The sequence below is a fragment of the Hemitrygon akajei genome, chromosome 4 (assembly GCF_048418815.1).
Source record: "Hemitrygon akajei chromosome 4, sHemAka1.3, whole genome shotgun sequence".
Classification (NCBI taxonomy): Eukaryota; Metazoa; Chordata; class Chondrichthyes; order Myliobatiformes; family Dasyatidae; genus Hemitrygon; species Hemitrygon akajei.
In genome coordinates, this window is record NC_133127.1 from 161,565,802 (window position 1) to 161,590,327 (window position 24,526).

Consider the following 24,526-nt stretch of genomic DNA (forward strand, 5'->3'; position numbering starts at 1 on the left):
TTAACCTTTTTAATACTCTTTGCAGAATCTTTACACCTTCCTTACAACTTGCTTTCCCACTTAACTTTGTATCAATTTTGGCTACAAAATTCTCAATCCTTTCAGCAGATTCAATTAAAAAAGTTGAACGTACTTGGGGTCTCAGCACTGACCACACCCCCCATAGTACCCAACCAATCACAGGGAAGGGATCCACATGGTCATATAGGACAAAGTGGTGGGTGGTGCGGTTCACACTTAATAGCATAGGAATAGAAGCAGGAGAACACTACTGAACCCTTTTGCCTGCTCCACCATTCATGGTCATTTATGATTCTTTATATCAGTGCTACTTCCCACACAAACTGTATGAGTTCCTTAACATATAAAGAAGTTATCAGTCCCTTTAATGAGTATACTCAGTAACTCAGCCTCCACAGCTTCTAGGGTAGAGAATTCCAATGAAACATTATACTTTGGGTGAAGAAATGTCTTTTTATCACTATCCTGAATGGACAACTTCTTATTTTGGACAGTAACCCCTGGTTCTAGACACCCCACCTAGAGCATCTCTGTATCTCTCCTGTCAATCAGAACTTAATGTTTAAGGCCCATGTGTTTCAACAACACATCTAAATGAAAGATCCACACAGATCAAACTATGACCCGATACTAATATCAAAGTTTTTCAAAAGTGGCTCAAAAATTCTTGCCTTTGCAGTTTTTTATACATTGTAAAAAAAGGTGGTCTGGATCCTTTTCACTTTAAACAGTAAACATGAAGTGGTGACACAGCCCAGTCCACCACAGGCAAAGCCCTCCCCACCATTGAGCACATTTACAAGGAGTGCTGCCACAAGAAAGTAGCATCCATCATCAAGGACACCCACCATCCAGGCTATGCTCTCTTCTCACTGTTACCATCGGGCGGGAGTTACAGGTGCCATAGTTCCCACACCTCCAGGTTCAGGAACAACTATTACGCTACAACTATCAGGCTCCTGAATCAGTCATTGTTTGTGTGTAGTTTTTCATAAAACTATGCTTCATAAATTATATGGTATTTCTTTATTTTCTTGTAAAAGCCTGCCAAAAATGCAAGATAGTGTATATGGTGACATATATGTACTTTGATAATAAATTTACTTTGAACTTTAAAGTGAGATTCACTTCATATCCTTAACAATCTTGTTACATACATTAAGTTTCCCTGTTATGACAGTAATTTACAAGCATTTCAGAAATAATTATGAAAGTGCTTTATAAATGCATGGCCCTCTTTCATCTTATCATCTCTGTAATACATTTTCTCCAGGTTGAAAACCTCATTTTCTATTTTTGCTCAGCTCTGGTGCTCTGTACAGCATCCACTCCTTGAATATCATTATTTCTCAAGTGCCAGAACTGGATTGTAGGTGTACCACAAATTTTATTGGCAGTCTCTTTGAACAGAGTAAGTTAAGTATTATCTAGCATTTACCGGTAGTTTTCTTTGTGCTTCTTTTCCTCGTCTTGAGATTTCAGCCTATTTATAATAAAGTGCTTTATTTCTCAGAAGAAGTTTTATCTGGATGGTACAATTCTCATATGGAGTCATAGGGTACATGCCCTTTGTCATAGCATCTGCACCAACTATCAGCCACGTTATAAAGGATTACACTAATTCTACATCACCCCTTTTTATGTTCTTCCCACATTCCATTCATCTCCCTCACATTCGATTTTTGTTAGCAGAATGTTTAATTTGAAATAGTCCATTGTGCTCAATGATTTTACAGTATTTTGATGAGGCCTGTTTTCTTTTACTAAAATGAAATTCAGCTGATTTAATCTAAATCGGTTGTATGTATCTTGTGCATAAACCTATGGTCTGTTTCCTGAGAATATTTGAATGCAGTTCTGAATTTAAGCCTTGCTAAATGACATGTCAGTACTCTGAAGAGGGCACCAGAAGCAAATGGAAGGGATTGCGAGGATGATGTCTGTTGTGCCTTGAGGTAGCTACAGAGGCAATTCTGCCAGAAGCCATCTGCATGACCGACAGGAAAGCTGTTCCCTGGCCCCTCATTGGAAGATTTCAGTCAACAAGCAGTGGTGGAATTACAAAAACATTAATAATTTAGAAAATACACCCTATAGGTTTGGCCCTTCTTATTCTGAACAAGACTTGTACTATTCTTATATAATTGTTACACAATCCCACAGTAAGGCCTTTGGCTCATTAAGTCAATACCAGATAGGTGACATTTTACTGAAGGTAAAATTGTGTGTGTGTGTGAGAATGATGATCAAAGTAAGGAAATTGAATTGCCCTTCAACTTACCTTCACTCCCTTGTTTTGTTTTGCATACTCATCTTTTTTTAGAATCTAGGCACAGCTGCCAAGACCATCATTTTTTGACTGACTGATAATGAAGGGTCGGCTATACATTTCTTAGCCAGGATCAGGATGGTGGGAAAGTTTAAAGGATGCATGTGGGTGGTGTGTTTGCTGACTTTGTCCTTCCTGGTGTTAAAGGTTAAGGGTTTGAGAGGTACACATTTACTTGCTGTGCAAGTAAATGCACAGCACGTTGTACATTGCACACATGGTGCACTGGTGGAGGAGAGAATGAATGATGGGTGGGGAACAGATCAAGCAGGCTGCTCTCTCCTTTTTGAAAGTTGTTAGAGCAGCACTCATCCAGGCAAATGAAAAACAATCCATCATAAGCCTAACTTGTACCTTCTAGATAACTGAAAGCCCTTTGAGTGTCAGATGAGTCACTCATAACTGAATGCATAAGCAACTTCTGATGTATTTTATAGCCACGGTATTTACATACCTGATTCATTTAAGTTTTTGGTCAATAACCCCAGCTGGTGCAAGGCTTGGCAGTGGTAATGCCATAACATATGTCAATCATAAATGATTGAACTCTTCCTTATCTGAGTTGGTCAATGTCTGGCACACATAAAGCAGTGTCATGGGGCACTGGAAGTGAACTTTTCGCTTCATTAGATCTCCACCAATGGTTGAGTGAGCTGAGGCTTTTCACTCTGGAGCAAAGGAAGATGACAGTTGACTTGATACAGGTGTACAGGATGATAAGAGGCATAGATCAAGTGGACAGCCAGAGGCTTTCTCCTGGGGGGGGGGGGAATGGCTGATTCGAGGGGACATAATTTTAAGGTGATTGGAGGAAAGTATGGGGGGGTTGTTGGTATCAGAGGAAAGCTTTTTACACAGAGTGGTGGATACGTGAAACGCCCTGCCAGAGGTAGTGGTAGAGGCAGATACATTAGGGGCATTTAAGAAACTCCTAGATAAGTACACTGATGATAGAAAACATGGAGGGCTCTGTATGAGGGAAAGGTTAGATTAATCTTAGAGTAAGTTATAAGGTGGGCCAAAGAGCCTGTAGTGTGTGTAGTGTTCTGTGTTCAACTATCAGGCATCCATCTACACTAATATCACTTTTCCTCTCACATTCCCATCAATTTCCTCTCACCCTGATCTTCCTTCTAGTCACCCTCACTCGGGGCAATTTACAGTGGTCAATTAACCTACCAAACAGCAAATCTTAGGGCTGTAGGAGAAAACCCATGAAGTCACAAAATGAACATTCCAACTCCACATTGACAGTACCCAGGGTCAAAATCAAACTTGCATTCATTAAGCTATGAGACAGTAATATTACTCTCTGCCACAGTGCCCTCAATCCATGCAAGCACAAACATTCTCTAAGTAATGTTGCATGCAACCTTGGAAATTTTTATTTGCTAAATAGTTGAGAGTCGAAAACTGTGCATCATCAAAAATTCCCACTTCTAACCTTAAGATCATTGATGCCTGGACCTAAGACACAAAACCAAAAGACTTTTGCAGTGTTGTGCCACAAAAGTGCCAGGCATAGACCCATGTCAGACAAACAGTCCAATCGTCTACAATTGACATGTTTTGGCATTACCATTACTACGTCTTGCACCACCAGTATCCTGGGATTGTTGGCCAGAAATTTAATTGAATCAGTTCTGCAAACACTATGGCTTTAAAGAAGTCAAAGGCAGCTTATGTGCATATGTATCTGGTTATGAGTCACACTTCTGAAATACAAGGACAAAGAGTCTCAGCCCGAAACATCGACAGTGCTTCTCCTTATAGATGCTGCCTGGCCTGCTGTGTTCCACCAGCATTTTGTGTGTGTTGTTTGAATTTCCAGCATCTGCAGATTTCCTGATGTATACTCAAAGACTTTATAAGGTACAGGTCACGTTTGTGATGGCCTCCAACAAACACAACCAATTTCCTCTTTGCCAAGTCTAGAGTGTCTTCTTGATACTTTGATTAGTTCTAACGATGTAACTTTGCTCGTATCTAACAACGCCTCATAATGCTTTGCTCTGAGGCTCGATTTGCTATGTAAAATTACACCACAATCTGTAGCAAAGCCATCTGCACAACTGCTGCCAAAACTGTGCTGGTGAAAATAACAGTATAAAAGAAAGACATATTTAAAGATCCAAAAACTTGTTAAAGGTGTATGACTTTAATGCTGGTAAATAAAACAAATGCATTAAGACGACAGATGAAGTTTTACATCAAATTTTATTCAAATGTAATATAAAGAGAAGTGCTCTATTAAAAATACAATTTTCAAATAGCCATTAGTATAAATATAATAATGAACAAGAAGATGGAAATGGAGTCATTAAAAGTTATTTTCAAGATGTTACAGCAGCAGTATATCATGTTATAGCTTCTAATCATCCTTGCAGCTATGATGTGTAGGTAAGTAGGTTTTCTGCTTTTTCAAGATGGGAGCACATCAAGCTGAGGAGTGTAGGAATAATTATTTCCCCATTTCACACTTAGTAATTAAAGCCAGATATATTCCAACAGTATGGCATGTTTCACCTGTACTGCAAATCTCAATAATTAATTCCTTTTACTTCAGTGCCCAAGCAGTACGTTGCACTTTCATGCCCATAAGCTCTCATCATACAGGCTTAGCATGCTGAACAGTAGCCAGCTGCTCAGATGGACATGGAAACAACATTGATATTTTTCTCCCTTCAGTTTCCTTCCTCTTTCTACAGAAAAGAATCTGGCTGCACACTGAACAATCCTTCCATAAACTCAGAATACTAGAAAACTTACATTGTATTTCAGATATAGCAAGTCGCAGACTCAAAATGAGGAAGTTAGCAGTAGGGGAAACCAGCAGCACTGTTTAATTACAAGGATCCTAAATCTAAAACTGCTAGTAGAGACGTATTGGAAACAATTTGTACAAAGACAAGAGATTACTTTCAATGATATTCTGTTTTATAATGCTTATTTTTAATATAAGCAAACCAGATATATAAATCAGTAAGGTCCAGTGCAAAATTGTTATGTTCCGTACATATGGGTTTTGAACTCAAATGTAAATCTGGGATCAAAACTCTTGGCAAATTTGCCATATCCATTTCTTACAAAATCTTCAGAATCAGTAAGCAACTGACCAGCTTGGTAAAAATATTGTGTTTTACTTTTGATTCCAATAATCCAAAGTTGTCTTTCTTTGGACTGCACCTCCAAATAAAATGGTGCTATTGTGCCAGCCTTGACTACTAATGTTTGGTGTTACTCAGTAAGCCTGTAATGAAGTGTGCTTAATGAGTAGTACTGATACATACCCCAATGGTGAAATGCTTCCAGAGAACATGATCACATAGTAATATAAATACAATTTTTACTAATTCTAAAATACAGAAGCAAAAATTCAAAAGTAAAGAATATTAGAAAACATATAGCCATAGAGTATGTCAGCACACATCAGGCCTTTGGTTCAACTAGTTCATGTTGACCAAGATGCCTAAATACACTAATCCCATTTTCCTGCACTCTATTACTTTCCCATCTGTGTACCTGTCCAAATGTTTTTTTTTAATGTTATGACTGCACCTGCCTCTATAACCTCCTCTGGCAGCTTGTTTCATATACCCACCACTCTCTGTGAGAAAAGCTGATTTTCTTTAAATCATTCCCTACTCACCTTAAACTTGTGTCATCTAGTTTTAAGCTCCCCTGTCCATTGAAAGAGACTACGAGTATCTACCCTGCCTACGCCTCTCACAATTTTGTAACGCACTATGTGATCACTCCTCAGCCACTTTGCTCCAATAAGATCAAGTCCAGCTTCTTTCTTTTCTTAACTCGTTTCTAAATCTCTCACTTTAAGCAACGTCCTGGTGAATTTTTTCTACACTCTTTCTAGCATTGACATTGCTCCTATACACATAATATTCCAAGCATAGTCTATCTAATGTCTTCTTCTGATCAGACCATAAGACCATAAGATATAGGAGCAGAAGTAGACCATTTGGCCCATTCAGTCTGCTCTGCCATTCAATCATGGGCTGATCCAGTTCTTCCAGTCATCCCCATTCCCCTGCTTTCACCCCATACACTTTGATGTCCTGGTTAATCAAGAACCTATCTATCTCTGCCTTAAATACACCCAATGACTTGACCTCCACAGTCGCTCGTGGCAACAAATTCCACAGATTTACCATCCTCTGACTAAAGCAATTTCTCCGTATCTCAGTTCCAAATGGACGTCCTTCAATCCTGAAGTCGTGCCCTCTTGTCCTACAATCCCCTACCATGGGAAATAACTTTGCCATATCTAATCTGTTCAGGCCTTTTAACATTCGGAATGTTTCTATGAGATTCCCCCCCTCATTCTCCTCAACTCCTGGGAATACAGTCCAAGAGGTGCCAAACATTCCTCATACAAAGTGTTCACTCAGGACTCACACGTCCCCTGGCTTCACTCAAAAGACTTTCCTTTGGGTCCCCAATGGGTCCTCCTCTTTCCCTAGCTACTGTCTTGCTTCTAATACTGTATATTTTACATATTTATATTGATCAATAGTGCAACACCGACTTCTCATTTAGAGCACTCCCTCAGTGTCATATTGGGGTCATGGCTTGTCACCTGCTGATTTCCCCTTTGCGCATCTGATATTGGCTGTCATTAGAGAAAGGTGTTGCCTGAAGAACAGCCATTTGCCACATGGAATATGAGAAACTCTCAGCTCCTTTTAACTTCATTGGCTTCCATAATAGCAGCGGATTAATCACCTACTTGTTTGCTTGGCTGGGTAATGTTAGAAAGTGTCAGAAAAGACATAAAAATGAAAAAAGTTAAAAAATGCATGATGGAAAGAAACCATCAAACCTAATTTAATAATCCAAAGAATGAACTCTATATTTTGGAGACATAATTAACATTAACTTGAAATTTCTGCATTTTGCCTTTCCTGATGCCACAGTCTAAAGCTTGCAAGATGTGCAGCCTATTACTCACTATCGTCCCAGTATCACAGATTTTAACTTTAATAGCTCTGAATACAATCAGCTGACTGAACATGTCCTTTTGTTCAACACATAGTCATGAGTTAAATACTTCATAATAATTGCTTGTATACAATGCATGACAAGACACTTATAACTTCAGAAGTCATCTAAAACACCAAGAACGATGCTGGAAGAAGCCCAAGTAAAAGGTCTCAGCTCAAAATGATGTCTGTCCATTTCCCTCCACAGTTGCTGCCTGACTTGCTGAGTTCAACCAGCAGTATTTTTTTTTTGCTTAAGATTGCAGCAACTCTCTAAAACATCAAAAAATGGAAATCTATTGCTTTCTGTGCCGGTATAGATCCACAGCAATGTGCTTGACTTTGAATTTACCTCTGAGTTAGTTTAGGAAGCCACTCTGCTGAAAATCAATTAAGGATGGGATTAATTGAAGCCTCTGTCAATAAGACCAACATCTAATGACTGGATTAAACAAATAATATGATAAAGAGAGAAAGAATGACATTACTCTGACTATAACATAAACACATGTGTTTACCCTAATTTGTCTCACAGAACATGCAAAATATTCTCCATTATGGATTTTACTCACTTCTATTAATTTCTATGGAAAGGAAACAAGAAGTTCTTCTATGTACCCTAGTAGTGTTGTTATTTTTACAAAATACTCCATACCCTCATTTCTTTCTATCCCTGTAACTTCTTCCAGCCCTATAACATTTCAGGGTTTCTACATACATTCCTGCTGCCTGCACTTCTCCACATAGCCCAGTGCACCGAACCCTTCCATGGCACCTGTACCTTCAGTCATCCACGCTCTAAATTATAAACAGAGTGTCTGATGATGGGTCTTCAACCTGAAACATTTACTCTGTTTCTCTTTCCACATATGGCTCTGACCTGCTGAGTTTTTCCAGATTTTGTATCTTTATATCAGTATGATGAACCGTAAAAAAACCCTAGTTCATTCACCTCTTTCTTGGGTTTTATTTTGCTCTCTTTGCCTTTAAAATATTCTTTAAAATCTAACTCCTCAAGTAAGCAGCTCAAAAATATCTCAGCTTTCAGTTTTCCATTATAAATTCTGTCAGCTTTCATGACTTAAAATCCACTTAATTTTGGGAAAGATATTAAACCTACTAGTTTGTAATACAAAGGGGAACATGCAAGGGGACTGGAGATAACCTGTTCTGGGTTGGAGGACTGTGTAGGTGCATGGGTGGCTGGGTGGGAGGTAGGAATGGGGCTTCTTTTGCTGTTGTTGTGTTGTTGCTTGTTGTGTTCTGTGCTGTTTTGCTGAGTATTCTGTGTGTAATTTGTTGACCCCAGAATGGCGACACTTGCGGGATGCCCTAGCACATCCTCAGGCTGTGTTGGCTGTTGATGCAAGTGGCGCATTTCATCAGATATTTTGATGTACGTGTGATAATAAAATGAATCTGAATGCAAATTTGTGACAACTCTACTTTCCAGAACAATTTAGTTGCAACACAACAAAAATCAAATAGCTTGAAGCATTACATGTTAGCAGCTTTGAAATTCATGATTAGTTTAAAGATAAAAATACACTGAATCCAGTGAAGCTACCCATTTCTTATTGGTCAGTATAGAAGAAAGACTAGTCTTTGATGTCTTGATCCAGTAGAATGTTTCCATTCAGTGATGATGCAGACTGGTTCAGGACACTCTTCTGGGAATTAATGGGTAGGTTTTTATAGTTTGAATTGCATTTGCACTCCATATTGTTGTGGTAAAGCTGAACATTAATAAAGCAAAATTGTAAGTTAGTGTAAAATTATACTGTCAATAGAATCTATTTATGTAAAAAGATCTCAATTCATAATACATGTGTGAGGTTATAGCATTTCACAATGTGAATTATAATCAGATTAGGAGATCAAGAACTCTTACAAATTGAATGAACAATAACACAGCACAAGCCCCATTCACACTAAACTAAAAACATAACATTTTAGATTATGACTCTATTGGGGAAATAATAAGCCAATTTAACAACAGCAAGTTTTTAGATCTTGATCTAATAAAATTACTGCCCACTTGGGAGACAAAATGTTGTACTTCAACATATTGTCTTCACTAACACTTTCATAAAGTATAAGTTCCTTCTGCATTGGCTCCACCTACACTTTCAACTGCCCCAGGAAAGCTGCCAACATAATCACAGACCCCATTCTGTCTTCTCAGGTAGAAGACACAAAAGCTCAAGCTTTTGCTCAAGCTCAGCGCTTATTACTTACCAGATGTGAAACCTGACCATGGACAAACAGGTTGCAAGTTTGTTTATGTAAGAACAGTGACTAATTAACTAGTTAGTTACTGACTAGTAAAATGACCAGTGATGTTCTGGGGCTATATAAGTTCATTATTTTAGGTGATTACAAAACCCTTCTAATCAAATACAATAACTATGCCAAAAATTGCCCCAGAAGGTCTAAGCTCACTTACTGCTACTTCGGCATCTGCAAGATGCTTTTCAAAAATAGAAACCAAGTCTGAAAATGTGAGCCTTTTCCCTGGATCAAGAGCCCAGCAGGATTGTATCACATTGTAGCTGTGGAAACATGGAGAAGGATATTAGGAACTTGAGAAAAAAAATTAAAAACATTGCACCAAGATAAATGGAGTCCTTGAATCCTATATACAAAATATTCAAATTAAAATGTTTGCATTTGCAAGTTTGTACTGGTGAGATGCTAAGATATGAGGTTCTATTGCTACACATTGCAACACAACAATTATTTATTGATTTTCTTCATCTGAAGGATACTTAACATTCTTTAGATTGGTCCTGCAGTATTTGCTAAAATATGATCAAAAGCTGGAGCTGTCTGAGCAGCTTAACTTGTAAGGAAATGCTTCAATTACATTTTGTACCAAGCAGCATCCAGTTTCAGAATTGTGGGCATTTCAGTTTATTTTCCTGCATTTTGGATTTGTTTCTTCGCTTGTATTTGGCTTTCACTTGACAGTCATATGCAGAAGTGAAAAACTAGGTTTTGCATTGACTAGACTTACACTGCATGGAACCTTTGTCTTATGCCAGTGTACTCATTAACATTAATGATTTATGCTTTTTACTTAATTGATCAAGAGGCTAGGATTGGTGAAGGACATGGATGTCAGGGAAGAAGGGAACTTAAAGGTATGGGTAACTGAAAATAGGAGTGGAGAATACTAAAATGAGCTATTGCTTTGCACACAACCAATATAGCTCAGAAACACAGAATGGTGAGTGAAGAGGACTTGATGCAAGTTATGACTTTGACAATAGATATTATGGTAGCTTTAATATCTAGAAGGATATTAGACAGGAATGCATATAACTCAAGGTTTAGTAAACAAAGATTGAAGGAAGATTTGAGCTACAGATAAACTGAAGCAACATTATAGAGTTAGAGATGGCAACACACAAAAAATTCTGGAGAAACTCAGCAGGTCAGGCAACATCTATGGAAAGTAATAAAGAGTTACTGTTTTGGGCCAAGACTCTTCATCAGGACTGGAAAGGAAGGGAGGAAGCCAGAATAATAACATGGAGAGGAAGGAGTTGATAGCAGGAAGGTAGGGGCTGTGGGAGGAGGGATGAAGTGAGAATCTGGGAGGTGATAGGTAGAAAAGGTAAAGGGCTGTAAAAGAAAGAATGTGAATGAGAGGAAAAGGTCATGAGAGAAGGAAAAGGAGGAGGGGCACCAGAGGGAGGTGATAGGCAGGTGAGGAGAAGAGGAAGGATGAGAGGGGAGAATGGAAAAAAGAGAGGAGGGGGGAAGGGGAGTGAGAAATTACTGGGAATAAGAGAAATCAATGTTCATGCCATTAGGTTAGAGGCTACCCAGTCGGAATATGAGGTGTTGCTCCTCCAACCTGAGAGTGTCCTCATCGTGGTAAGGACCAACATATTAGAAATAGATAGCCTCAACGATGATGCACAAAGCTTGCTCTCCTCGAGCTCTTCAAATTGTTGTGATCTTCTTACTCTTTCAGAAGTGTGTAGCCAGAGTGATTCCTACAAATTAAGTTCTTATGCAAAACTGAGTATAAAAAGACTTACATTGCTTCTGTTGCATAAAATGGTTGCTCCATCTTAAATCCACTCTTAATTAACTTGTAAAAGTTCGAATCTACTTGGATTCCAGGATATGGATTGACACCTGAAGATATTCAATATGGGGCATTAAGGCAAGAAAATTAAGCAAAAATCTTGGGAAAACAAATGGACAAAAGAATCCATGATTACCAAGTGAGAATATTTCCCATAGTAAGATTCCATATGACCAGACATCACTACTGGTTGTGTAACTGCCTTCAAACAAGCTTTCAGGAGCCATCCACTTGACAGGTAAACGTGCCTGCATATAACAGAGAAATAAAATTAAACAATTAACATGATAATAAGCTACCTTAGTAACTTTTTCCCAGTATAATGAAAGGTATGATAATCAGATCTCTCTGCAGGGCACATCAATGCTTCCTTGAATAAAAACAGATTTTTTTTCTGTATGCTAGGCACGACACTACTAAAGCTTGAAGTTCCAAGTTCAATCCCAGGATCTTCTGTAAGGAGTTTGTACACATCCTCCTTGTGGAATCTGTGGGCTTTCTCTGGGTGTTGCAGTTTCCTCCCACAGTCCAAAGACGTACCAGTTAGTAGTCATTGCAAATTGCCCAGTAACTAGGATAAGGTTAATTGGGGGTTGCTGGGCATTGCAACTCAAAGGGCCAGAATGGCCGATTCTGCACTGTATCTCTAAATAACAATAAGAACAAATAAATGAAAATACTGCTGTGACTCGGTAGGTCAGGCAGCCTCTGTGTAAAAGGAACAAGAATTAGTGTATCAGGATTGAGAGCCTGCATCAGACTGAAAAAATGAGAAAACACTTTTGAGAGAGTTGGAAGAGAGCAAATTAGTGTCCAAGGCGGAGAGGGTATCTATGGTAGAAACTAGAATAAGGTTGTCTAGGTGACAGACAGTCCTAATTAGAAAAGGGAAATTAATGTGTGTAGGAAAGTAAATAGAAGGAAATGACTGAGTGGAAAAGAATAAACATGCTGGAACTGTGAGGTATAGAATGCAGTACCTTCTGCAAATCTGCAATTAATTAGAATGTTAGAAATATTCAGGTAACATCTGTGGACAGAGAAAAAAGTGATTTAATATTATAGGTGGTTTATATTGGCAGTCTGTCAACCTACAAAGTGTGTGATGCTAGTTCCCATCAATTGTTTACACTCACTGTATTGGCAAGGTTATAGTCCAAATCCTCATCTCACTGCTAACCCTATTGACATCAATGGATCTGGGGTTGAGAGGGTGAACATCTTTAAGTTCCTTGGCATACACATCATAGAGGAACTCACAAGGTCTGCGCATACCGGCTGTGTGGTGAAAAAAGCACAACAGTGCCTCTTTCACCTCAGATGGTTGAAGAAGTTTGGCATGAGTCCTCACATCCTAAGAACTTTCTACAGGGGCACAACTGAGAGCAAATATAGGCACTGGAGAAGTTTAAGGCACTGGAGAAGTTTTTTCCCTACTGCGGTCACTTTGCTGAACAGTTAACTGCCGGTTAACTGTCGGCTAACTATTACTTGGATTGCACTACCTGTATGTATAATCTATATTTTCATTTATATTTATCATTATTATTGATATGAGCAGAGAGACAACATCTGCCGGAAGTAAATTCCTTGTATGTGCATAGGTATTTGGCGACTAAAGTCTGATTCTGATTCTGATCCTGACTGGCTGCATCACCGCCTGGTATGGGAAATGTACCCCCCTTAATCGCAGGTCTCTGCAGAGAATGGTGTGGACAGGCCAGTGCATCTGTAGATGTGAACTTCCCACTATTCAGGACATTTACAAAGACAGGTGTGTAAAAAGGCGCCCGAAGGATCATTGGGGACCCGAGTCACCCCGACCACAAACTGTTCCAGCTGCTCCGATCTGGGCAACGGTACCACAACATAAAAGCCGGGACCAACAAGCTCCAGGACAGCTTCTTCCCCCCAGGCTATCAGACTGATTAATTCATGCTGATACAGTTGTATTTCTATGTTATATTGACTGTCTTACGTACATACTATTTATTACAAATGACTATAAATTGCACATTGCACATTAGATGGAGACGTAAAGATATTTATTCCTCATGGATATGAAGGATGTAAGTTATGAAGTCAATTCAAATGGGCACTGTGCTTAAAGTAGCCAGCTTGCAACCAATCTTTCATTGGGCAAGATCGCATATTATGTAATTTAAAAGAGATAGTAATATAATAGAGAGGATAGTTTACTAATGCTATATATGTCATATTAGCTTATGCTTCTGAAGTCAATGTTTAAATGGAAACTGTCTTTGTAATTTGGTCATGTAAAATATATCCACTCACAATGTTTAAAGCATAGTGGACCATTGTACACCGTCCTCAGTTTATGCTGGAAAGAAGCTGCTAACTTTCACATGCCAGCTTTCCAGATTGTCATTTTATTGTAATAATGTAATAAGGACAGAAATAAAACATGGTTAAAAAGGTTATGTCTAAAATGCCTTCCTTCTTCAACCTGTTCATCTGAATAGAAGAGATCTCTACTTCTCATGCGTAGCATTGTGGTGGGTCTGTTAGTATATGTGTGAAAGTAATCATAAAGACACATAAGGGAAGCGTTTGGAAAGAAACAGGACATTAGAGAGTGCAGATCAGCTGTGATGAATGATGTTCACTGAGAAATATAGAAGGAACTTGCAGTTGCATTGTGTCTTTCACATATGTATTACAGTTCCTAGAAATGCACTTGTCAACATGGCAAGACTCCATAGATATCAATGAGATAATTGTGCCACGAGTATGCATTTTGTGGCAGCAGCTGAGAGATGAATGTTGGATCCCTGCTCAGCTTCGAGTAGTGTCACGAGATGCTTTATGTCCATTTTGAAAGGTAAGCAAAAGTGATAGCAGCGGTGCTCTGGCAGGATAGATTAGAGGGCTTGTCTAGGGAGGCTATTTGGGTGGAATTGAGGAATGGGAAAGGTGTAGTAACACTTATAGGGGTGTATTAAAGACCACCTAATGGGGAGCAAGAATTGGAGGAGCAAATTTGCAAGGAGATAGCAGATATTTGTAGTAAGTACAGGGTTGTGATTGTGGGAGATTTTAATTTTCCACACATTGACTGGGAAGCCCAGACTGTAAAAGGAATGGATGGTTTGGAGTTTGTAAAATGTGTGCAGGATAGTTTTTTGCAGCAATACATAGAGGTACCAACTAGAGAAGGGGCAGTGTTGGATCTTCTGTTAGGGAATGAAATAGGACAGGTGATGGAGGTATGTGTTGGAGAGCACTTCGGGTCTAGTGATCACAATGCCATTAGTTTCAATATAATTATGGAGAAGGATAGGACTGGACCCAGGGTTGAGATATTTGATTGGAGAAAGGTTAACTTTGAGGAGATGTGAAAGGATTTAGAAAGAGTGGATTGGGACAATTTGTTTTATGGGAAGGATGTAATAGATAAATGGCGGTCATTTAAAGGTGAAATTTTGAGGGTACAGAATCTTTATGTTCCTGTTAGTTTGAAAGGAAAGGTTAAAAGTTTGAGAGAGTCATGGTTTTCAAAGGATACTGGAAACTTGGTTAGGAAAAAGAGAGATATCTACAATAAATATAGGCAGCATGGAGTAAATGAGGTGCTCAAAGAATATAAAGAATGTAAGAAGAATCTTAAGAAAGAAATTAGAAAAGCTAAAAGAAGAAACAAGGTTGCTTTGGCAAGTAAGGTGAAAATAAATCCAAAGGGTTTCCACAGTTATATTAATAGCAAAAGGATAGTGAGGGATAAAATTGGTCCCTTAGAGAATCAGAGTGGACAGCTATGTGTGGAGCCGAATGAGATGGGGGAGATTTCGAACAATTTCTTTTCTTCGGTATTCACTAAGGAGAAGGATATTGAATTGTGTAATGTAAGAGAAACAAGTAGGGAAGTTATGGAAACTATGACGATTAAAGAGGAGGAAGTACTGGCACTTTTAAGGAATATAAAAGTGGATAAATCTCCGGATCCTGACAGGATATTCCCTAGGACCTTGAGGGAGGTTAATGTAGAAATAGCAGGGGCTCTGACAGAAATATTTCAAATGTCATTAGAAATGGGGATGGTCTCTTTTAAACCATTCTTGAGGTATATATTCAAAATATATGGTCTTACTCTCTAAGGGTATTTCACATTTAAAGATGCCTTGTAGGGCATTATGTATCCCCCTCCAATAGTTTTTGATAACAGGGCAGTCCCAAAAAATATGATAATTATTTGCATTTTGATTTCCACCATTTCTCCAGCAAACAGGGTTACTATCATAATGGGATTTCTGAGAGGGTGTAATAAAATATCTTATCAAGTTTTTCCATCCAAACTCCCTCCATTTCTGTGAACTGGTACACTTCCATTGATACCTCCATATTGTTGTCCATTCTTCCTCAGATATAATTATCCCTCCTTCCTTCTCCCATTTTGTTTTAATGTATGAAGTCGAATGTGTTTTAAGATTTGACAACCCCTTATACATGCTTGAAATGATTCTACTACCATTATCTGAATTATATGCTTTTCTAAATAGTTCTATTAAGCATGTACTTGCCTTAGTTACATTTCTAAGCATCTTATTAACATATTGTCACATCTGTAAATACCGATAAAAATCTTTTTTCTATTAAGTGTTTCTCTTTAAGCATTTCAAAACTGAACAGTGTTCCTTCTTTCATTATAGTTCTTTCCTTTTGCTTGTTTTTTCATTCCACTCTTTTCTATAAGTGTATATCTCAGATAAATACTTTGTGGAGATTTGTGATATATATGATTATATGATATATATGTACAATGTCTGAAATACATCTTATGGAAATGTTTGTTTGATGATGAACTTCAATAAAAAAGATCACAAAAAAAAAGAAAAAAGAAATGGGGATGGTGCTGGAGGATTGGTGTATTGCTCATGTGGTTCCATTGTTTAAAAAGGTTTCTAAGAGTAAACCTAGCAATTACAGGCCTGTCAGTTTGACGTCAGTGGTGGGTAAATTAATGGAAAGTTTGGAGTCGTGTCCCTCAAAGACTTCAACATCAATCCCAGTAGCTGGGAATCGCTTGCTGTGGACCGCCCAACCTGGTGGAGCAGGACCACTAAAGGAGCATATGCAGCAGAAATCAGACGCACCGCAGAGGCTCAGAGGAAACGCGCCACACGCAAGGCTCAAGCTACCTCCACTTCCACTGCAGCACCTACCCTCATGTGTCCTACATGTGGGTGAGCTTTCAGGGGCCCGGATTGGCCTCACCAATCACAAACCGTCCACCTGTCAGAAGTCGTGGTCGTCTTCGACTCCGAAGGACGAACAACAACAACAACAATGGAAAGTATTCTTAGAGATGATATACATAGTTATCTGGATAGACAGGGTCTGATTAGGAACAGTCAACATGGATTTGTGCGTGGAAGGTCATGTTTGACAAATCCTATTGAATTTTTTGAAGAGGTTACGAGGAAAGTTGATGAGGGTAAAGTAGTAGATGTTGTCTATATGGACTTCAGTAAAGCCTTTGACAAGGTTCCGCACGGAAGGTTAGTTGGGAAGGTTCGATCATTGGATATTAATATTGAAGTAGTAAAATGGATTCAACAGTGGCTGGATGGGAGATGCCAGAGAGTAGTGGTGGATAACTGTTTGTCAGGTTGGAGGCCAGTGACTAGTGGTGTGCCTCAGGGATCTGTACTGGGTCCAATGTTGTTTGTCATATACATTAATGATCTGGATGATGGGGTGGTAAATTGGATTAGTAAGTATGCAGATGATACTAAGGTAGGTGGCGTTGTGGATAATGAAGTAGGTTTTCAAAGTTTGCAGAGAGATTTAGGCCAGTTAGAAGAGTGGGCTGAACGATGGCAGATGGAGTTTAATGCTGATAAGTGTGAGGTGCTACGTTTTGGTAGGAATAATCCATACATGGTAAATGGAAGGGCATTGAAGAATGCAGTAGAACAGAGTGATCTAGGAATAATGGTGCATAGTTCCCTGAAGGTGGAATCTCATGTGGATAGAGTGGTGAAGAAAGCTTTTGGTATGCTGGTCTTTATAAATCAGAGCATTGAGTATAGGAGTTGGGATGTTATGTTAAAATTGTACAAGGCATTGGTAAGGCCGAATTTGGAGTATTGTGTACAGTTCTGGTCACTGAATTATAGGAAAGATGTCAACAAAATAGAGAGAGTACAGAGAAGATTTACTAGAATGTTACCTGGGTCTCAGCACCTAAGTTACAGGCAAAGATTGAACAAGTTAGGTCTTTATTCTTTGGAGTGTAGAAGGTTGAGGGGGGACTTGATAGAGGTATTTAAAATTATGAGGGGGATAGATAGGGTTGACATGGGTAGGCTTTTTCCATTGAGAGTAGGGGAGATTCAAACAAGAGGACATGAGTTGAGAGTTAGGGGGCAAAAGTTTAAGGGTAACACGAGGGAGAATTTCTTTACTCAGAGAGTGGTAGCTGTGTGGAACGAGCTTCCAGTAGAAATGGTAGAGGCAGGTTTGATATTGTCATTTAAAGTAAAATTGGATAGGTATATGGACAGGAAAGGAATGGAGGGTTATGGGCTGAGTGCAGGTCAGTGGGACTAGGTGAGAGTAAGCGTTCAGCACGGACTAGAAGGACCGAGATGGCCTGTTTCTGTGCTGTAATTGTTATATGGTTATAAGAGATAAGAGAAAAGATCAAGGGTGAGACTGACCATTGAAGGAAATCTACATGCTACATGAACAAGAGATCCATACAGAAAAAAATGAAGTGTCAAGCCAGAAATACTGACTATCGTTCAGTCAAACAATAAGGAAATGAAAAGGTTGGAGTGGATCCAGGAACAAAGGATAGAAAAGTTAAGAAAACAGCGACAGATAGAAACAGGTTTAGCAGAAGGATAGAATGTGAGAGACACACGTACATCACAGGAGTTGGTAAAATATCACAACAGACCTAATAAAATAAGTGGTGAGAAGAACTGATGCTTGTGAAAGACATCACAAACACGAGAGAATCTGAAGCTGCTGGAAAGAAGGGTCTCGGCCCGAAGCATTAACTGTTTACTCTTTTCCATAGGTGCTGCCTGGCCTGCTGAGTTCCTCCAGCATTTTGTGTGTGTCGCTTGTGAAAGACAAGCTTAGGAAAGACAAATTCACGTGGCTTCGGAGGTGAGAATCAATTTATTTAATTCCTTGAAAGCTTAGCAGAACTGATGAAGAGTCATATCAGCACCATTAATTGATTTCATTAAAATTGATGGATCCAGTATGCATTTCTAGTATTTTCCATCTTTGCCAGATACCCAAAAATTGCATGCATTCAATAAAAGTATGTATAAATAAATGTTTCCCCAGAAATATTCCTTAATTTTATCTGTAAAAAGGTGAGCAGACAAAAAAGTTGAGCATGTGCAGAGTTAGATCATATTTTCAACAGTAGCCAGAGACAATGATTAACATTTCATGTTTGTTATGGAGTGGAAAAGTACAGTTTGTGCTCTCATTTGCCAGCTACCAACTGCTGTTGGAGGGAAAATAAATATTTTTGAACTTTTCCTCTTGTTTAAAAAAGACAACTGCAGATTCATTCTCCATTAAACAGCTCCTGCTCTTCACTTGGGCTAAGGTGAAAATTGGGAAGGAGAATTGCAATAAATATAAACAGGCAAATGGTTCTCTTGTCAGGTATACATTGTTATCTAGTTTTAAAATCATTCCCAGCATGTGTGGATGTGAGATTGGGTAAGGGAACAAAGAACATTAATATTGACTTACATTGCCTCTGATGACATAATTAGAATCTTGCATGATGTCCCTTGCCAATCCAAAGTCACATATTTTTGCTACCTTCCCGTGTGTCACTAACACATTTCTAGCTGCCAGATCCCTGTGAATACACTACAAAGAACCAGTGATTAACTTAATTGTATTAATTTCATATGGAAAAACTTTAAATGCTCAACGCAAAGTCGGTTTAAGTAAGCTTACACTTTGTGAAGTGAGGAATTCCATCCCTTTGGCAACTTGGTATGAAAAGCTGAGAAGATCTTCAAAAGTAAGGACGTGTAGATCATCATCTTCATATTTATTGGTATTCTGATATACAGCTATAGAGGAAAAAATGCCCAAAATTGTAATGATGTCACAATTATGACTAAGTGGTAAGTCGTACAGTCTGTTAAATGCTCTTTCCTGGGAACAAAAGTGTATTTGTTCTTTGTTTGAAAATTTATATCACTTCTGTTATGTACCATAACTACTCGTATTTCAAAGCAGATAAACTAACAGCATTAAGCTATTTGAGAACATAGGCGTTTCCTCTTTTATTTGAGTCAGTATTAGTTGTTTAAAATAGCTTTTTTTAAAAAATTGCATCTGAATGTGTTATTATAATATTTATAGTACTGGAGGAATAGTTACTGAATTTAGAATACTTTCTCTGATATTTGTACAGAGCTTGAATAAAAATTAGTTCCAGACAATAATTAATTTATTTTGAAGAAATGACAGGCAAAATAGAAAAAAAGAGTCAGTGAATGTTGTTTACTTAGATTTTCAGAATGTATTTAACAAAGTGCCGCACATGAGGCAGCTAAACAACATGAGAGCCAATGGTGTTACAGGAAAGATATGAGCATTGACAGGTGATTGGCTGACTGGCAGAAGGCAAAGAGTGGGAATAAAAGGGGCCTTTTCTGGTTGGCTACCAGTGACTAATGACATTAAAACAGAGGTTGGTATTGGGTTTGATACTTTTTATGGTATATGTTAATCAAAATTAATCTAGTGTTATCCCAGTGTATTTGGCGAATAGTCTCTTTGTGTGCTTCCAGCCTGGTACAGGTATTGACTTTAATGACAAACTCCACCTTCTTCATCAGGGATGATGCCTCAGCATGTCTAATCCAGCAGTGTATATATACACCCCTGTCATCCGTCCCTCCTGATTGGTTAGAAAGGTCTCGCTCTAATTAAGAACTGGAATTTGATTGTAAACAAGGTGGGACAACGGAAAGCTGATTGGTTGAGGACTAACCAATCAGGAGGGACAAACAATGGGGGTATATACCACTGGACTAGATGTGCCTAGGCATAATCCCTGGTGAAGATGATGGAATTTATCATTGAAACATCGGTTAAAATCAATACCTGTACCTGGCTGGAAGCCCCAGAAGAAATTATTTGTATGTTAATAATCTGTATGATTGAATTGATGGAATCCAGTGTAGTTAAGTGTATGATCATGCACTTTCGTAGAACAGACAGAGATGCAGTTTTTGTAAACGGTGAATGAATTCAGGAATCAAAAATGCAAAGGGACTTGGGAGTCCTAGTGCAGAATTCCCTGAAGGTTAACTTGCAATTCGAGTCGGTAGTAAGGAAGGCAAATGGAATGTTAGCATTCATTTTGAGCTAACTATAATAAAAGAAAGCAAGGATGTGATGCTGGGGCTTTATAAGGTATTGGTCAGACCACATTTGGCATATTGTGAACAATTTTGGGCCCCTTATTTAAGAAAGCATGTGCTGGTATTGGAGAGGGTCCAGAGCAGGTTTACAAGAATGATTCAAGGAATGAAAGGCTTAAAGCATAAGGAGTATTTGATGACTCTGGGCTTGTATTCACTGGAGTTAAGATGAGTCAGGGGGGAATCTCAAAGATTAGCTTAGCTTTAACAGCTTTATTTGTCACATGCACATCAAAACATACAGTGAAATGTGTCATTGAGTCTGAGGATGTGCCGGAAACAGCCTGCATGTATCGTCATGCTTTTGGTGCCAACACAATTTACTAATCCTAACCCTAAACATACTAAATTTCTTACAGGCAGCAGCACTCTAAAGCATAGCACAAACCACAGCTACATTCATTGAAACTTAGCAAATATTGAGAGGCCCAGACAGAGTTCAAGTGGAGAGGATATTTCATTTAGTGGGAAAGTCCAGGACCAGAGGGCACAGCCTCAGAATACAAAGATATCCCTTTAGAACAGAGGATAGGAAGAATTTCTTTCACCAGAGGGATGGTGACTCTGTGGAATTCTTTACCACAGACTATGGAAGCCAAGTAATTGAGTACATTTAAAACGCAGGTTGATTAGTAAGGGTGTCAAAGGTTATGGAGAGAATAGGGTTGAGAGGGAAAAATAAATCAGCCATGATCAAAGGGCAGATCAGACTCGATGGGCTGAATGTGCCTTATGGTCTTAGGCTCTTAGGTATGGAGTTCGGATCTCCTGTCAGACAGGAAGTGCTGTCCCAGCTTATATGACGCATAAACTCTTCAATGGCCCACTATGCTGCAATGGTATATATACTCTGTCGTCCATCCCTCCTGATTGTTCTACATTGTTTAAAATCGTATTCCTGTTCTTAAATGAGAGCGAGACCTTCCTCTTTGTTAGAGTTCTTATTCCCTTGACTTATTTCAATGGCTTCTTTCCCAGGCAGTCCCAAAAGCCATTGGCGCAGCACAGTAGTTTTGTGGTGTTGAAGTCAATCCTGTATTCATTGTGCACGGTGAAAACCCGCATCAAGAAGCATAGGAAGCATTTTGGGTTAGGTTGCCCAGAGAAATTGGTGGTAGCAGAACATTGATTACACAATGACTACAGGATTGATTTCAATGACACAAAATTACTGTGCTGCGCCAATGGCTTTTGGGATCGCCTGGTGAAGGAAGCTATTGAAAAAAGGCTAGAGAATAAGAATTTTAACAAAGATGAAGGTCTCACTCTAAGTAAGAACTGAAATATGATGTTAAACAAGGTGGAACAACAGAAAACTGACTGTTTGAGGACTAACCAATCAGGCCAACAGGAGCTGAGTATATATCCCACTGGACTAGACACACCTAGGTATCATCCCTGATGAAAATAGTGGAGTTTGTCATCGAAATGTCAGTTAAAATCGACACCTGTACCAGGCTGGAATCCCAAGAAGAGTTTATGCCTCCTGTCAAAATTTTGTTCCACATTTAAATGTATTATAATGCAATAATCAAGGCATGGTAGCCACAAACTGATTATGATTATTTTAAGACAGTAATAATAATCAATGCAAATTTCTTTATCAATATCATCTTTTTCAATACTTTGCACATTATCATACTTGCAACCATTTAGAATTATTAAAAGTACTCCATTTCTGATTTGATATCAAGGTCTTTCTTTCTCTTGAACTCTGCTGCATAAGCCACTGCTCTGTATTAGATATTCCTGACTACCAATCGCCAGACATCTAAAAAGCTGGCTTCGTGCATTACTATATTCTACCACATTTCAGCCATGGAAAAAAAACCAGAGTGTGACTTACTCCCCAGCTGAACATCTTTACTGAGTCGTAGTCAAAGATGTCTTTTATGTATATCATTACACATGGGCATCTAGGAATTGAGAACTTAATATTGTTTTAATATACAGAGCACTGACCTCAACAATGTTTTTATTCCATCTACACAAAACAAAGATACTGTTCACACACATATTAATTTTCTATATTTTATACACAGTGCCAAAGAATCAGGAGCATGTTTGTTTCCTGCATGCAGAACTTCTTACCTGAATTGCTGGGACTAGTTAGTTCATTCTCACTGAATAACAAATCATGTTCACTTGTATGTGAGAAGGTATCTGTACCAGTCTTTCTGTTTATTGGTATATATGATCCATTTTGCAGAAAATTTCCACTATCGTACCTAATCAAAATATGAAATAAAGGTATTATCATAATACCCAGACAGATACGTGGATCACATCTTTTGCAGAAGGGATGTCTTGTATTCACAGGGGCAATATTGGCCTTCCGGACTTATCTGAAAGTAATACTGGCAAGGGAGGTCTTCATCAGAAGCAACACTGCTGACTGGTACTGTAACCAAAATGTAATCTCACAACTTCAAGCAAAGTGATTTCACATTATATTTAGAGTTCATTCCTTCCCCACCTTACAGATTCATCAGATATATTTCCTTACAATGGACTTAAACTTTCTCATACAGAAACACACACAAACAAATACTCATGTATGTACACATGCACACAAGCTGCTTTTACTCTCTTCTCTTCACCTCTCTCTGATATCACATTGCAGCTAATCTCTCCCCTGATGCTCTCCATATATGTATCTCTCTCCATATGCTAATCTCATCCCACACCCATTCCTCCATGTTTCTCTGATTATTATTCTAATATCTCACATCTTCCCTCCCAAAGAGCCTGTGTTCAACTTCTTTCATTGCACCTAGTCTTTCTGCTAGTAGCAACACACACAAAATGCTGGAGGAACTCAGCAGATCAGGCAGCATCCAAGGAAATGAACAAACAGTTGACGTTTCAGGCTGAGACCCTTCTTCAGGGCACAAAAGCAAGGGGGAAGACAGCAGAATAAAAAGGTGGGGGGGGGGGAGGAAGAAGGATAGCTGGAAGGTGATAGGTGAAGCCAGTTGGGTAGGAAAGGTAAAGGGCTGGAGAGGAAGGTAAGTGAGCAGAGTGGACGATAGGAGAAAAGGAAGGAGGAGGGGCACCAGGTGCAGGTGATCGGTATGTGAGAAGGGATAAAAGGTGAGGGTGGGGAATAAGAAGAAGGGAAGGGGGGTCTCAGGTAGTAGTGCAATCTCAGGGCCTGTCCTCTGCAAACAACAGAGATGTTTTTAATAAATTTCAAATTCATTCATATTTATTACCGAAGTACATACATGTCAACACATACTACCTGGGGTACATTTTCTTGCAGGCATTCACAGTAAATACAAATCAATGAAAAGCTGCGCACAAGCAAAGATGGACAAACAACCGACATACAAAAGACAGCAAATTGTGCAAATGTTTAAAAAAGAACAAAATTATAAATAAATAAACAAACAAATAAATATTTATTGAGAACTTAGGTTGTAGAGTCCTTGAAAGCAAGCTCACTGGTTGTGGAAACAGTTCAGTGTTGGGGTGAGTGAACTTATCCACTCTCGTTCAAGAGCCTAATGGTTGATGGGTATTAACCTTTCCCGAACCTGGTAGTGTTGGGCCTAAGGCTCCTGTACCTCCTTCCTGATGGCAGCAGCGAGAAGAGAGCATGGCCTGAATGGTGGGGTTCCTTGATGATACATGCTGCTAT

General features: G+C 38.9%; 1 protein-coding gene across 2 annotated transcripts in view; it reads right to left on the reverse strand.

Moving 5' to 3' along the window:
• Positions 1 to 4,548: 4,548 nt before the first annotated feature.
• Positions 4,549 to 24,526, reverse strand: part of flt3 (fms related receptor tyrosine kinase 3) — an 81,232-nt gene continuing 61,254 nt past the window's right edge. For both annotated transcript variants that reach the window (XM_073043814.1, XM_073043815.1), the window contains 7 exons: positions 22,975 to 23,111; positions 19,403 to 19,521; positions 19,190 to 19,312; positions 11,583 to 11,694; positions 11,397 to 11,496; positions 9,794 to 9,899; positions 4,549 to 9,083 (listed from right to left, as the gene is read on the reverse strand). In XM_073043814.1, coding sequence (XP_072899915.1) covers positions 8,946 to 9,083; positions 9,794 to 9,899; positions 11,397 to 11,496; positions 11,583 to 11,694; positions 19,190 to 19,312; positions 19,403 to 19,521; positions 22,975 to 23,111 — 835 coding nt within the window. In that variant the 3' untranslated portion in view covers positions 4,549 to 8,945. The remainder of the gene's footprint in view (positions 9,084 to 9,793; positions 9,900 to 11,396; positions 11,497 to 11,582; positions 11,695 to 19,189; positions 19,313 to 19,402; positions 19,522 to 22,974; positions 23,112 to 24,526) is intronic.